Source organism: Pipistrellus kuhlii, unplaced genomic scaffold (assembly GCF_014108245.1).
Source record: "Pipistrellus kuhlii isolate mPipKuh1 unplaced genomic scaffold, mPipKuh1.p scaffold_m20_p_4, whole genome shotgun sequence".
NCBI classification, from domain to species: Eukaryota; Metazoa; Chordata; class Mammalia; order Chiroptera; family Vespertilionidae; genus Pipistrellus; species Pipistrellus kuhlii.
The window spans coordinates 67,875,210-67,892,523 of NW_023425540.1; the positions used below are offsets into that span (position 1 = coordinate 67,875,210).

General features: G+C 40.6%; 1 protein-coding gene across 3 annotated transcripts in view; it reads left to right on the forward strand.

Annotated features, from left to right (window-relative positions):
* Nucleotides 1-175: 175 nt before the first annotated feature.
* The window catches only part of GRAMD2B (GRAM domain containing 2B), a 96,741-nt gene continuing 79,602 nt past the window's right edge, over nt 176-17,314 (forward strand). For 2 of the 3 annotated variants that reach the window (XM_036409405.2, XM_036409402.2), the window contains exon 1: nt 176-417. In XM_036409405.2, the coding sequence (XP_036265298.1) occupies nt 296-417 (122 nt within the window). In that variant the 5' untranslated portion in view covers nt 176-295. The remainder of the gene's footprint in view (nt 418-17,314) is intronic. The other variant, XM_036409403.2, reaches the window with a different exon arrangement.

Consider the following 17,314-nt stretch of genomic DNA (forward strand, 5'->3'; position numbering starts at 1 on the left):
GCCGTGCGGTGCCCCTGTTATTATAGTAAACCGAGTTTCCCAAGCACGTTTATTTCCCTTTAAAGCCACTGCGGGCGGCTGAAAACCACCCTGTCATACTTGCCTGTTACTCATTAACTAACTTTAAAAAAAAAAAAAAAAAAGAGCCTCAGCCAGGGCAGGAGTCAGAGGCAGCGCTGCCTGCCACGCGGAGCTGAGCAGGGAGAGGGACACCAGCTTTTCACGCTGGTCTGGGGGGAGATTCAGACATGAGCCTCTGAGCTTGCCCCCTGGCCTGGCCGCGGACAAGGGCAGGATGGTGAAGAAGAGGCGGTCCTCCAGCGACACGGAGTTCAAGTTTGACGTTCCCAGCAGCCCCGACAAGGCCTGCGAGGCCCAGCCCGGCGCCCCCGACAGCCCCGGCTCCGTGTTCCTCAGGTGGGTACCGCCCGCTGTCCCTCTGTCTGTCTGTCTGTCTGTCTGTCCGGCCGGCGGCCGGCTCCTGTGCCTGACAGGCACACCTGAGAGAGCTCTGGCCTCAGTCCCTGGGTGGCAGTGTGCCAAGGGGGAAGGGAAGGCAGCCTTGGCCTTGGGGCCAGGGGGCCTAGGGGTGCGTGGACACACAGACCTTTCCCGCTGTTCTGAGAAAAGAACCGTGGTGTCTGCGTTAGGACTTCTGCGTACCAGGCAGCTGGCCAGCCGTACACTTCCTCCGTTCCTGACTCCTCTCAGGTTCAACGAAGCCAGAACTGAACCAAATACCTTCCCTAGGGGTCCAAATTGCCGGCGTTATTATTCGGATAGCAGTGACTGAAACATTATGATAGTGCACTCTTTTTGGTTTCCTAAATTAGATTTTGAAATAGAACTACTTACTGCCTATGCCCTGGCTCAACCATTCTTACTGCACGGTGATTTTCAGCAGCGTTGACCAGATTCAGGACATATCCCTTTTAGCTGTCAGTAGTTATGTCTACATCAGCGCCACTCCGATCATGGCATGCTTTTAATGAAAATTCACTTGTTAGCTCTTTATGCAGTTTGTCTCATGGTAATTCTCCAGCGGCTTATAGAAGGTAAACATCAGGTGCAAGAGGAAACCAATCACAAGGAAGGTTCTCATCCGACTTCGGTGTGAACTGTCATGTACCTGCCCCTGCCATTCAGACTTCTCCGCTGAAGGCAGGGCGCGGCCCCCTCTCCTGGAGCTGCCCCTCACAGAGCACCATGGCCAGAAAGGGGCTCGGCGGTCTTACTTTCCTGTCATTTTAAGTCATTTACACAACAAGGTGCTCAAAATGACAATGTTTAAAAATTAAAGAGAAAGCAAAGAGATCCCATCTCATCTCATGGCATCCATGTATCTGAATGCAGGTTATGAGGACAAATTAAACAATTTTTAGAGACCAAGAGTCTGAGTTTATACAAAATGTTGCTTAATGTCTGTTTTAAAGTTTGCATGGTTTTTCCATCCACCACTAAAATGAGTCTATCTAACTTGCATTATGGTTGTTTGAGCAAGAGCATAATTGCTGTAATTGAAAATGTAAAAATTCTTGCATTGTTTTCATATTTTGCTGGAATTTGAGTATTTCCCAAATCGCTCTGTCTGCTTAAGTCATATATTTCATAGGTTATAATGTAAATTCTTTTTGGAGCTCAATCTCTGACCAGAAAAATATAATTCTAAAAATGCATAAATTAATTAATTAATTGCACAGTCTAAATTTTTGCCATTCATAATAATTTTCTTTTTAAATTATAGTTGAAATACAATATTATATTCAATTCAAGTGTACAACTAGTGATTAGACATTTATATAGCATACAAAGTGATCCCTTCAATAAATCCAGTAACACCTGTCACCATACATAGTGATCACAATATTACTGACTATATTCTCTATGTTATACTTTATACCCCTATGACTATGTTGTACCTACCAGGTTGCACTTGTTAAATGCTTCACCTCTTTCACTCATTCCCCTAATTCCTCTCCCATCTGACAACCATCAAAATGTTCTCTGTGTCTATGAGATTCTCTGCTTTGTTTATTCATTTATTTTGTTTTTTAGATTCCATATATAAGTGAAATTATATGATATTTGTCTTTGCCTGACATTTCACTAAGCATAAATAAATATAACATGTATGAGTTAAATAAACATAAATAAATAAATAGAATAAAAATAAAATAAAAACCTACATCAACTAAATTCAAGCCTCTTTCAAAAAGAGCCCAGGACAATTTCACCAGCATCCTGTATAATAAAGAGGCAATATGCAAGTTGACCCTCACGTCCTCACAAGATGGCTGCCTATGACCAGGTTAGCAGGAGGGTTAGTGAGGGGAGACCAAACAACTGAACAGCCCACACAGCCTGTTGTTCAGTTGTTTGGTCGTCCCTCACTAACCCCCCTGCCAGCCTAGTCATAGGCAGCCATCTTGTGAGGGCGTGGGGGTCAATTTGCATATTACCTCTTTATTATATAGGATAGGGAACAAGTACAGGGCTGTGATGGGGAATGAGATGGGGAAAACTAATTTAGATGGGGTGGTAAGTAATGACCCTCAGGGAAATGATATCTAGGTCAACTTACAGGATGAAAAAAGAGCCAAACATGGAATGCTGAATATGGAGTATGTTGCCCTGAGGAGGGTAGATCTGAGTCTTGAGGAACCTGGGAGAGTGGCACCCAGTGAAATGAGAGAGATAGGCAGAGGTTGAAGGTGTTGAGAGTTCTATTCTCATTGCCATGGAAGCCACTGGAGAGTTCACAATAAGAGAGTGTCATGATGTGGTGTCTCTTTAGAAGGACATTCTGGCTGCCCTCTGGGTTATTCCCAGTGTTTCACTCATTCGAGTAATACTATACCTTGCCCAGGCCTATAAGTATGTGCCTGGGAGAGCACCTGCTGAGTCATGCGTTATGTACATGTTTAACTTTATGTCAAATTGTGTTCCAAAGTTCTGGGCCATTTATGCTACCACTAGCAGTGACTCCGCTGCCTCAACACAATTGTCCCACTTTTTAATTTTTCCACTCTGAAAGGTGTGAAATGGCATCTCAATGTGAATATAATGTGCATTTCCCTTATTCATAGAGGAGGAGCATCTTTTCAACATGTTTATTCCTCATTTTCATTTTCTCTTTTGTAAAACGCCTGCTTATGGACTTATGACCTTTTGGACTCTCTATTTTTAGGTAGTTTTTTAAAAGGTCCAGATATTGATCTTTTGTTAGTTATATGTGTTGCAAATATTTATTCCTGCATGTGATTTGCCTGTTGGTATTATCTATCATGTCCAAGTTTTTATTTTTAACTTATCCATTTGTTATTTATTTTATGACTTGTAATTTCTGTGACTTGTTTAAGAAATCCTTTCCTACCCTGAAGTCATAAGCATGTTCTTGTGTATTTTTTCTAAAACTATGTTTTCCTTTTAAACGAGGATCCTATAAAGGCTTGGGGCTTTATTTTTGTCTCTGGTGTGGATAAAGGCATCCTTTTCATGTTTATATAGATAATAAATTGTCCCACATTACTTATTGAATAGTCTTTCCTTTCCCCATTAATCTGCAATGCTAGCTCTGTCATACATCCCTGTCTTCATGACCATCACTTTATAATAAACTACAGGCCCAGTGCACAAAACTCATGCACTAGGGGGAAGGGAGTCCCTCAGCTCAGCCCGTGCCCTCTCACAGTACTGGACCCCTCAGGGGATGTCCACCTACTGACTCCTAAGCTCTCACAGTCCAGGGATCTCGAAGTCCAGAACCCCTCACTCCTTACTATCCGCCTGCAGCCGAGGTGGGAGAGGCTTCCTCCACCACCACTGCGCTTGCCAGCTGTGAGCCTGGCTTCTGGCTAAGTGGCACTCCCCCTGTTGGAGCACACTGACCACCAGGGGGCAGCTCCTATAAGGGGCTGGGAAGGGATGTGGTAGGTTGGCCAGCCAGGGAGGGACTGTGGGAGGGCTCCAGGGCGTGTCTGGCCTGTCTTGCTCAGTCCCATCAGCTGGACCCCAACAACAAGCTAACCTACTGATTGGAGCGTCTTCCCCCTGGTGGTCAGTGCACATCATAGTGAGCAGTTGAATGGCCTTAGCATATCATTAGCATATTACACTTTGATTGGTTGAACGGCCAACCAGATGACTGGACACTTAGCATATTAAGTTTTTATTATATAGGAAGTTTTATTATCTGATAAGACTTTTTACCTACTTCAGAAGTGATTGGCTACTCTTGACCCTTTGCTCTTCCATTTAAATTTTAATCATGATCTCCTGGTTCATAGGTCAATGCTCAAGCACCCCATTTAAGTTTTAGATTAAGCTTTTGGAGTAAGACTTTTCTTTAAATTGCATCTTACACATCATTTATTAGATTTATTCCTAGGTACTTCACACCTTCATTGCTATTAAAAATATATTTCAAATTGCATTTTATTTTGTTGATATTGTACAAAATGTAGTTAAACTTCTAAATTGATCTTACATTCAACTGAGTAAGTCTTAGCTAAGTCTTCCTGGCTAAGTCTTCTTATTAATTTTAACAATCTATAGACTATGATATTTTCTTTGTAGACAATATTATTTGAAATAATAAAATTTTATTTTTACTCTTCTGATCTTTACTACTTCTAAATCTTTTTCATTTCATTACACAAGCAAGGGACTCCATTATAATGTTGAGAATTAGTAGTAATTCCAGGCATTCTTGTTTTGTTCTTGACTTTTAAAGGAATGCTTTTAACATTTTAGATTTTATCAGCCTTTCTCAGATTAAAAAAGTTCCTGCCCAGCCAATGTGGCTCAGTGGTTAAGTGTCAACCTATGAATCAGAAGGTCATGGTTCAGATCCCTGTCAGGGCACATGCCCAAATTGCAGGCTCAATCCCAGAAGGGGGCGTGAAGGAGGCAGACTATTGATGATTTTATCTCATCATAGATGTTTCTATCTCCCTCTCCCTATCTGAAATCAATAAAAAAAAAAAAAAAAACATACATTTTTTAAAACATAAGTGAATAACCTATGCTTTAATCTTTGACACACTTTTTAAATTACATTATAAAACCTCTTGGAAATCTATTTTGGATGAGTTTAAGAGCTATTTAAGGTAACAGATTTATAAAATCAATCAGTTTCATTTACATATCTTCTCTCTTTCTCTCTCTCTTTGTTTTCCTCTCCCTCTCCTCTGTGTTCAACAAAACCAAAACCAGCCAGGTGTAATTGAACTGAAAGCTCTAGGCGTTGCCCCCATGTATAATTATGAGGAGTTATGTGAGGCCAAATTGGGAACCCCTCCCGAGAAGTGCCTGTGTGATGAATAAGTGTTTCTGTCTCACCCAGCAGCAATAATAAGAACACTCTTCTCTTTGCACATGGGCTTACTCCTGGGAACTCTTTACCTGACCACCTTGGTGGCTTTTCACTGCGGTAGACGGATTATTGAGATTATCCTCTGCCCTGTTTAGATGAGGAAAGCAAGTAACAGAAAAGAAAAATAAGTTTCCTGTTGTTGCTATAGAGCAATAAGATTAGTTCAAGGAGTGAATGCATAGCCAGAAGCATGAACAAAATAGCCTAACGCCACCCCATTGACCAGTTTATCCACTTGGCTTGGCTTCTAGTTATTTGGCCTATTTCCAAAGTTCAAATCCATCTTCAAGGGTCATTAGATTCTGTTTCTTCATCTTACCCAGGGTGACTTTACAACCAGAGAGCAGACACTGGTTTGGGAAGTAGACATGTTACTCTGTTTGAAAAAGCGAAGTTAAGGGACCTATCTGGGACTCTCAGTTTTATCCAGGCTCACTAGTGGTTCTGTGGGTTTCATTTAAATGTATCTGTAAAAAGGCAAGGGGAGACCTAGCTGGTATGGCTCAGTGGATGGGTCCCTGGTTCAATTCTGGTCAAGGGCACAGACTTCACTTGCAGGCTCAATCCCCAGCCCCGGTCAGGGAGCGTGCAGGAGGCAACCAGTTGGTGTGTATCTCTCTCTCACACATTGATGTTTATCTCTCTGTCTCTCCCCCTACCTTCCACTCTCTCTAAAAATCAATGAAAAAAATTTGATTGAGGATTAACAACAACAAAAAAGTACATATTTGTCCCATGTACTTTTGAGAAATGGTGAATTGACAAGTATGAGGGGTGATTTCATTTAACAAATAGTTTTGGAATTCTTTCTGGAATCTCTGTACGAGGATGCGCTGGGCAGGGAGCACTGTCTGCTGTGCACATCTTGTTCAGCACTCACTGGCTCTGCAATCTCGCTAGGCCTCACTTTCCTCGGTTGCAAAATGGGAATAATCACCGAATCGTGGTGAGTTTTAAATAAGATCATATATAAGGGGCTTGGCACACAGAATATTTCTGCTGCTCGCTGTGGTAATTCTAAGGCAGTGAGGGGAGATCCACAGAGAAATACAGGGGGATACACGTATCCCCTAAAGCTCTTGTGGAATAAATAAATGGCCGAAGTCCTGGCTCCTGCTTCCAGGGGCTCCATCTACACGCCCAGGCTACGATAGAAGGCAGGCAATGGGCATGCACTTTAACGGTTAAGTTATTAGTCTAACTTTCCAAACTACAATTTTCTGCAGCATGTTGCCCGTCTTAATCCCCGTGCTGCAATACTTAGATCTAGAAATAAACTGCACATTTCAAATGCTAGTGGAAGAAAATAAGCTTTGCCTAATGGGAAAAACTGACAGCTGCCAGGATGGCATTGGAGAAAAAGAAACCTGTCTTACTTCTGCAATAAACCCACAGGGCAGAACAGCGCGCCCTGAACAAGCCTCTCTCCAAACGCACTCCTGTCAAAGGGGAAGGAAGCCTGGGAGTGGGAACCGGGAAGCCGCGGACACGTGTCCATTTAGCTCAGAGGCCCCATCCCTCGCCCTCTTTGTGCCCTAGGAAGCCCACATGCCAGCCATGCCCGTAGTTCCAGGCTTCACACCTTCAGCACTGGGGCAGAGTAATCCTGAGCTGTCCTTCCAAACCCAGCCAGGCACCACTGCCTCGAGGAAGCCTCCCTGACACCCGCCTCCCTCCCTCTGGGCTCATGTTAGACCTTTGCCTCTGTCCATTACAGGAGTTTAAAGCACAGGCTAAAGCACACACATCCTTAGACTTGTCTCTCTGCCTCCCTCTGCTGCCTGTTGTTTCCAACTCAGCACAGTTCCTGGCAGGAAGTCCACATCCATAAACGTTAGCAGATGAATAAGTGGTGGTGGGTGATGGATAGATAAAGAGCTCCCATGAGTTGGCAAGCAAACCTGACCCTGCTGGGGAGCTGTGGCCTCACTCCAGGAAGGCCCCGAAGCTCAGCAAACAGTCAGGGCACACAAGTCAAGAACCTGCTGGATGCAGAACAGCTAGTGGCAAACTCAGGTAATGTCTCAGACCTTCTGACTCATAAGCCAGGTCCTTCCCACTGCTCCACAGTGACTTACTATGAAATCTGAACTGCTATTGGCCCCAAGTGTTTTATCCTCACCATTAGGAAAAAGAGATAGGATTACACGATTAAAAGGCTACAAGGAGCAATATAGGCTGAGATTTCTGTTTCCATAAATGTAAGAGAAAAACTTAATTTCACATTGAATTAAGTTTTAAAATAAACTTAATTACTGTAAAATTGAATTAAACTAGATATGAAAGAAATAAGAATTTAATTTAATAAAGCACTGATTTTTAATTTCACAAATAATCCCTCACACATGCCACACACTGGCATATCTTCACGCCTCCACACTTGTTTTCTCTCCGCCTGGGATAGCATTTCCCTCCGACAGTGCTTAATCACAGTCGGGTGCATTTTTGCGGCATCCTGTGGCTTCCACAGGTCAGCCTGTGGGTGCAGCTGGATTCTCAACGCCAGCGTGCAAACACCAAGACAGGGCAGTCACACGGGGCCACCTCGGGAGCTGGCCACCACCACCGCCGGGACTGACACCCAACTGCCACTTACTTCTCACCTGAGAGGTGGGATGCAGTGAGCGGGCGGTGCTCTTGGAGTTCTCATTTGAGTCACACCTCCAGCCCTTACTGTGTCACCTTAGTCCAGTTATCAAATCTTCCTGCTCCTCTGTTTCCCCACGTGTAAGGTGGGACAGATCACACCTACCCTTTACGACGGTTTTGAGGATTAGGTCAGGGTCATACCTGGGGGCTGGCAAGTGAGAGCGCTCAAGAATTGTTAGCCTTCAGTAGAGTTATAAGGTACGTGAAGTGTTGCCATAGGAACACAGGCGGGAGTCACAAGCCAGACAACCTTGTGTCCAACTCTTTTTCCTATTGGCTTAATTATCCCCGTACATCCCCGTACATTCTTTTATAACTTCTAAGTGACTTAGTGAGAGCTAAACACAGGGGGGAGAGGGGGGAGAATAGGAAACTTTCAAAGTTCTCTCTTTACATTGGAACACATGTAGAGACAAGAGGGCCCTGAGATCCAAACATGAAGATACCAATGGCTCCAAGCTCTTTCATCTCTCCCCATGGCTGAGTCCATGTTATGATGACCTTACAGGACATGAAAATAAGGTGGGGGGAAACACACCAATACTGAGTGAAGTCATTTTCTCAAAACAACAACTCTTCTGTGGGGGGAGAGTTATTATCTCTAGGGGAAAAAAAAAATAGTTCCAATGGTCAAGTCTGTCTCGTACCGAAATTAAGCATTCTTCAGTGACGCTGCTGGTGTGCAAGCTTGAACAATGGTTCCTCCTCAGGAACTGGAGAGTTTGTGCTTTGCCTTTGTTGTCAGTTTCTCCAGCCTTTGTGTCTTCTCCGGTAAAACAAAAATAAAGAAAAATTGGAGAAATACTCTTTTGGGTCAGATACGAAGAGAGAAGAGACTTCTTCATATCTGACCCAAAAGATTATTTCTCCAATTTCATCTACTGAAAGGATAGTGGAAAGTGCCCAGGGCGGCCTGACAGGCGTCTGTGAGCTGGAGAAAATTACTGACCCTCACCTTCTCCAGACCTCACAAAATAGGCTCTCAATGGGGAACAGGATTTTCCTATGGGAACAGGACTTTTATTCCTATTGGGAAAATGAAAAAGAGGGAGGGGGACAAAATGAGGGAATATACATAAAGTTTTCAATTATAAGCTCCTCGGGGAGGGAAAAAAAATTAAGAATTCTTTTCAGGTATTATTGTATTCTTATTCTTACAGTATTTTTAAAATGTTATTTTAGTTGCTCTCTGAAGTGGTAAATTTGCCATGAAGCTAATAAAGCTGAAACTTCAGGACCTATCGCTTGAATAAACCTCTTCTTAGTCAATAGTCACCTAGTTTTGCATTGTTTTTCTTAAAGACGCCACTCCTATTACATATGCTTCGAGCCCTACAAAACTGAATCAGCTCCAGGTGCTGCTGTTACTTAAAGATGCATTTTAGACCAGTTTTCTAAATATTCTCGTCAGTCTTTCTTATCAGGAAATGGGGCATTATTTACTAACGGTTAACAAAGCTAAATAAGAACCCATTAGTATGGTATGAAACGGTATTTCCAAAATGGCAGATTCCTGAGAAATATGGAAATAAAATTTATCCCCGACACACTAATTTGGGGGTTGGGGGGAATATCCATATGGTCATTATCCAAGATGACCATATAGATCATATATACTAGAGTAATAGCATACTATACTTAACATTGAATTGAAACATAAATCAAGGTGGTGGCATCTTTATTTTCATTCTTAAAAAGAGAGGAAAAAGGTATTGAATCTTTTATTTATCTACATTATATCCCACATTCTAGAGGTTCTATAAAAATGAGATTCCAGAAACCCAAAAGCTACTCTGCTGATAATTCCTACTGGAGTGGAGAAGTAAATAGCAAAGACCACGCCTCCTCCGCCAGACGGCACGGGCCCCCCTCTCACCCAAGTGGCTTGGCATGTCTGTACCTCAGTTTCCTGTCCTGTGGAAGGGTGAATGGCAGCTGCTGCCTCACTGGACTGCTGTAAGGTTTGAATGAGTGGCCACACCGGTGAAGTGCTTAGACAACCGCCCAGCATATGTAAGCACTACATAATGTTACTTAAAACACCTTTGGCTGGCTTCTAACTGGGGCTGTCATCTCACGAATTATGTTATCAACCTGGGTAATGATTAACTTTTTTTCCACTATTATTCTCCCAGGAGTGGCAATATCTTTCTTCTACATCAGCTACTGAATTGCCACATTTATGGTGGAAAATATTTATTTTGTATCCCCCTAACCTAAGGTGTTACAATCCCCAAGTGTTTGGTTTTTTTATTGCGAATTAAGATAGGAGAACAAAAGTAGAAAACCACATAGCTTAACCTAAAGTAAATGTATCACAGCATAGGATTATTACCCTGTTTCCCCGAAAATAAGACAGTGTCTTATATTAATTTTTTCTCCCAAAGTTGCGCTAGGTGTTATTTTCAGGGCATGTCTTATCTTTCCATGTGCTAGGTCTTATTTTCGGAGGATGTCTTATTTTCGGGGAAACTCGGGTATGTGCTATTTTTCAAAATGTATTTTTAAATATTTGCTAAATTTTTAATGTCCACATTAGGAAATATAATTATGTTAGTTACTGACCAAGAGTTTAACTTTTGATGATGAAGAAAGTGACAAAATTTTAGAGTTGTTTAAATAAATGTTTTTTAAAACAATTATTAAGTATTAATTATTAATAAGCATATCTCTATTAAGTATTAATAAGCACATCTCTATTGGAAGGTACTTTGTTTACCAGTCCACCTACCACTCAGTAGCAGGTTCAGCAAATGATGTGACTTTGAACTTTCACCAATATCTCGGTTTACAATGATAAAACAGAGTCTGTTTCACTATAGCCCTAAACTCCTCTGTACCTGTGAACACCAAATGATTGTGTCATTAATATGAAAGTTCCAAGGTAATGCTATAAAGCATGGTAAATATTTAACTGAAATATCAGGTGACCTTTCTTAAAGGCTTACATCTAAGTGACAGGGAAGAAGTTTTGCTAATGTCCAAGTAGTTATATAAATGGCCTTCATTAAGTATAAATAATAAACACACACTGTGATGAAACATTCAGTTATGCCAACAGCACAGTTTTTTGGACTAGAGGACATTTTTGGACCCCAAAGAGCAACAGCTTTGTTTATTCCTGAATTCAAAAGAAATAAGATTATTCTACTGTGTGCCTATCAGGTTTTCCCATGGTCTCGAAGACTACATAACCATAAGCAGAGCTATAGGCTAATATAATTTCAACAGCCTTCCAGAAATGCACGGTTAGGAATAGAGTGATACTTTAGTTCTGCTAGCTAATTCTTGGTTAAGTCCAGATTTGATTCACAACTTCTTCATGACAATGACAGCTTCACATTTATTAGACATCTACTGTGTGTTAGGTATTATGTTAAGCTCTTTTCACAATAACTTATTAAATAGGAACTGTTATTACCTCGCTTTCCATATAGAAAACTGAACCTTGCAAGGTTAAATACTTCATTCCCATGATGGAAGAGCGGGATTCGATCTTAAGAGTCTAACGCCCATGTTATTTCTAGCTCGCTCTACCCCAGCTCCTCCCACCCCCATGTCCTTCCACCGTGGAGTAATGCATTGGGCTATGGAAGGTAGACCTCCTAAAGTAAGCTGGATGATTAAAATCTGCCATGAGAGCAGGATATGACACTTCCTATTATGTGTCTAAACTAATAAGCATGAACTACAAAATAAATCTATAATAATAAAAGTGTAATATGCTAATTAGACCAGATGCCCTTCCGGATGAAGCCGGGGCTGCAGGGAAGCCCGGGTTCTGGGTGCTGGAGGGAAGCCGGTGCCGGCAGCCCAGGGAAGGAAGGCCTACTCTTGCACGAATTTCGTGCATTGGGCCTCTAGTAATAAATAAATTGGACCTCATCAAAATTAAACACAAAGGGCACCATCAAGAAAGACAATCCACAGAATGGAAGAAAATATTTGCAGATTATTTATCTGATAAAGGTCTAGTATATAGAATATATAAAAAATTCTTACAACTCCATAATAAAAAAGACAACACATTTAAAAATGGAAAAGGATTTTAATAACTTTTTCTTCAAAAAATACATATAAATGGCCAATAAGATGCAATATGGTGCTCAATAGGATAAGTCATTACAGGAATGCAAATTAAAACCACAGTGAGAAGAAACCGGTTTGGCTCAGTGGATAGAGCACATGTGTCAAACACAAGGCCCACGGGCCAAATCCGTTCCGCCAGGCCTTGCAATGTGGCCCGCACCGCGCTGTCATCACTGCACTCTGCTGCGTTTCCATCACAATGACAGTTTATGACTGTTCAGTAAACCATTCGGCCCGCGATTTAGGCTGGATTTTAGATTTTGGCCCCTTCTCTGATTGAGTTCGACACCCCTAGGATAGAGCATCAGTCTTCGGACTGAAAGGTCTCAGGTTCTATTCCAGTCAAGGGCATGTACATTGGTTATGGGCACATCCCCAGTAGGGGGTGTGCAGGAGGCAGCTGGTTGATGTTTCTTTCTTATCGATGTTTCTAGCTCTCTATCCCTCTCCCTTCCTCTCTGTAAAAAAATCAATAAAATATATTTTCTTTAAAAATAAAATTAAAAAATCCCACAGTGAGAGACCACTTCACACCTACTACAGTAGAATGACTATACTAAAAAAGACAGAAAAACCAAATGTTGAGTAGCGTGTAGAGGAGCTGGGCCCTCATGCATTGTTGGTAGGAAAGTAAATGGTGCCACCCCTTTGGAAAACAGTTGGGCAGTTCCTCAAAAAGTTAAACATAGGTTACCATGTGATCCAGCAATTTCCCTCCTAATTATATACCCAAGAGAATTAAAATCACATGTCCATGCAAAAACATATTATTCATAATAGCTAAAAAGTGGAAACAACCCAAATGTCCATCCACTGATAAATAAAATGTGGTATATCTGAAGAATGGAATATTGTCTGGCCATAAAAAGAAATAAAGTACTGTTCTATGCCACAACATGGATGAAAGAAACTAGTCACAAAAGTCCACAGGATTCCATCTATATAAATGGAGTAGGCCTGCGCATGAATCCGTGTGCCAGTAGCTCTCTGTGCGGCTTGGCCACTCCGCGCCCGCTGCCCAGAGGCTCTCTGCAGCCAGAGGCCCATCTGCAGCCAGCGTGGAACGCTTGCCTCATCGCCTCCACGACAAAGTAAGCATTCTGCCAGGCTGCTCACGTTGCCAGCTCTCAGCAGCCGCCATCCTGGGTCTGAGGGACTCCAGCAGGGCTGAGAAGACTGGGTGCCGCCACCTTGTGGCTATGGGCACTGTCATCTTTGTGATGGAGTGACAGTTAATTTGCATATTATCCTTTATTAGATAAGATGTCCAAATAGGCAAATGTATAGCAACAGAAAGTAGACCATAGTGGTTCTCAGAGACTGGGAGGGGAAGAAACAACAAAAATTGACTAATGGCTATTGTTTCTTTCAGGGTAGTGAAAATGTTCTGGGATTAGTGATGATGTTGTTTACTAAAAACCACTGAATTGCAGACTTTAATAGAGTGAATTTCATGGTATATAAATTATATCTAAATAGAGCTTTTTTTTTTTAAGCTAGTGAGTCTAAGAACGCATTCCTTTTTTTTTCCAAAAGTTCATATTGCCTAAGTGCAAAGTATATAAATAATGTTTGGTAATTGATAAATTGGCTTCCTGATTTCTAAAAGATTGACACATTTTTATTAGATCAATAATAAAAAATCTTTTTAGTTTGATGTAGTCCCATTTTGTCTTTATTTGCCAGTTAACTTCTCAAAAACACTTCCCTTTTATCCTTTCACTGAAATTGTACAGGGTTAAAATAGGGATATAGGAAGATGAGTACCGAAAGGAAAGGAATTGTGGCTGGGTGGCTAAGACTACCCACACTCAGAGCTGCTAAAAGAATTCATGGAACTCAACGTATAGTTGAACACATGGCTAAGGCTTATTACAGTGACACAGAATGCTGGGTCACAGGGAAAAAGATGTAGGCAGAGTCTGGAGAAATCCATACATAATCACGTCCTGCTTAACAATAAGGACACGTTCTGGGAAATGTGTCATTAGGCAATTTCACTGTACAAACATCACAGAGTGCACTTACACAAACCTCGATGGTATAACCTACTACACACCTAGGCTGTATGGTATATACTATAGCCTATTGCTTCTACAAGCCTGGATCACATGTTACTGTACAAAACAACAGGAGATTAAATCAAGCACTAGAGAAAATGATGCAATGAAGAGATGGAGTAAACACAAGATGTGCTGGCATAACACACTGGTTACAGCAAACTTGTGTTTTCTTAATTACAATTTACAATGAACACTATTTTGTATTAGTTCCAGGTGTATAGCAAACACAGTTATTATCATTTTATTGATTATATTTCCTATGTTGTACTTGACATCTCCATGACTACTTTGTAACTACCAATTTGTACTTCTTAATACCTTTTCACCTTTTTCACCCAGCCCCCAATTCTCCTCCCCTCAGCAGCCATCAAAACGTTCTCTGTACCTAAGAGTCTGTTTCTATTGTTTGTTTGTTTACTTTGTTCTTTATATTCCACATATAAGTGAAATCATATGGTATTTGTCTTTTTCTGTGTTACTTAATTCTACTTAGCACTAGGTCCATCCATGCTGTCACAGATGGCAAGATTTCATTCTTTTTTATGGCTGAGTAATATTTCATGGCAATAGAGGAGCGGATTTTTAATCTGTTCCTCTATTGATGAACATTTGTATTACTTCCATATCTTGGCTATTGTATTTAACACTACAGGGAACATAAGGTGCATATATTTTTTGGAATTGGTTTTTTAGATTGCTTTAAATAAATATCCAGAAATGAAATTTGCTGGGTCCAGCAGTAGTTCTATTTTTAGTTTTTCGAGCAACCTCCACATTGTTTTCCATAATGACTACTATACTAATTTGTAATCCATTTATTGAATAGACTGTTTTTACCATATTGTATGTTCACCTCCTCACCAACACTTGTTGTTTGTTGATTTACTGATGATGGCCATTCTGATAGGTGTATGGTGATATCTCATTGTGATTTTTAATTTGCATCTTTCTGATTAGTGATGTTCAGCTTCTTCTCAAATCTATTGGCCATCTGCATGTTCTCTTTGGAGAAATGTTTTTTAGATCCTGTTCTCACTTTTTAAAAATATATTGTTTATTGATTTCAGAAGAGGGAGAGAGAGATAGAAACATCAATGATGATCGAGAATCATTGATTGGCTACCTCCTGCATGCCCCACACTGGGGATCAAGCCCACAACCCAGGCATGTGCCCTGACCAGGAATCCAACTGTGACCTCCTGATTCATAGGTCGATGCTCAACCACTGAGCCATGCCAGCCAGGCCCACTTTTTAATTAAATTGTTGGTGTTTGGGTGTTGAGCTATATGAGTTCTTTATAAATTTTGTATATTAGCCCCTTATTGGATATATCATTGGCAAATAACTTTATCCATTCAGTGGGTTGTCTTTTTGTTTTGTTGATGTTTTCCTTTACTATGCAAAAACTTTTTTGTTTGATGTAGTCCCATTTGTTTATTTTTTTATTTTGTTTCCCTGCCCAAGGAGATGTATAAGAAAACGTATTTCTAAGAGAAATACCAGAGCTTTTACTGCCTATGTTGTCTTCTAGGAGTTTTATGGTTTCAAGTATTACATTTAAGTCTTTAATCCATTTTGAGTTTATTCTTGTATTTGGTATAAGAAGGTGGTCTATTTTCATTTTTTTGCATGTGTCAATACAACTTTCTCATCACCATTTATTGAATAGACTGTTTTTACCGTATTGTATGTTCTTGCCTCCTTTGTCATATTAAAAGACCATATGGTCATCAATTTATTTATGGGCTCTCTATTCTGTTTCATTGATCTATTATATCAATTTTATGCCAATATCAAGCTGTTTTGATTACTATGACCTTGTAATATAGTTTAATATCAGGCACTGTTCTACTTCCAACTTTGTTCTTCTTTCTCAAGATTGCTGTGGCTATTTGGGGATTTTTGTGGTTCCATATAAATTTTTGGATTATTTGTTCTAGTTCTGTGAAAAAAAACGCCATTGGTATTCTATTAGGAATTGCATTGAATCTATAGATTGCTTTAGGTAGTATGGACATTTTAACGATATTAATTCCTCCTACTTGTGAGCATGGTATATTATGCTTTGATTTATTTCTATCTTCTTCAATTTCTTTCTTCAGTGTCTTATAACTTTTTGAGAACAGGTCTTTTACCTCTGTGGTTATATTTATTCCTAGGTATTTTTTAATGCAATTGTAAATGAGATTGTTTTCTTCAGTTTTCTTCCTGGTAGTTCATTATTAGTGTATAAAAATGCAACCAATTTTTGAATATTTATTTTGTATACTGCTACTTCACTGAATTCATTTATCAGTTCTAGTAGCAAGCAATATATCAGATACACAGTTCAAAACAATAATAAGGATGTTCAATGAACTTAGAAAAAGAATGGTTTTACTCAATGAGAACTTCAACAAAGAGATAATAAACATTTAAAAAGGACATAAAAACCTTAAGAACCATTAAGAAATGAAGAATACACTATCTGAAGTTAAAACCACACCAGAAGGAATCAACAGCAGATTATATAAAGCTACTGTCCCTCCACAGGAGCTCAGGGCAAATGATCACAAATGAGAGAGCATCTGAATTTCCAACATTCTCTTGTGTCACCTGGGGAAGGCAAAATGCCTAGTGATTTTCACAGCCAGATGTTATGTGGGTTGCTTTTCCTGGCTCTCATGATCCAGGCTAGGGAGCCCAGCTTGGGGTTGAGACCCCTTTCTCCTCAGGGGAAACCCCTGCAGCTGAGGTATTCCTATGGATTTTCAACCATCACATGTGGGTATGGGCTCAGCCCTTTTTGCGTCTCCTCCCCTCCTACCAGTCACCATGTGATTTCTTCTGAATATCCTTAGTCATAAGATTTCTGTTTAACTAATCTTAAGATGGTTATCCAGGTTGATTGTTCTATAATTTAGTTGTAATTTTGATATGGTCCTAGGAGGAAGTGAATGTATCTTCTACCTACTCTCCCACCATCTTGGATCCAAAACTTGTCTCTTTTGTAACTGGAAAGAGTACACTCTACAATAGTGATTAAAAATATAGCATGATAGCCGAAACCAGTTTGGCTCAGTGGATAGAGCATCGATCTGTGAACTGAAGGGTCCCGGATTTGATTCTGGTCAAGGGCATGTGCATTGGTTATGGGCG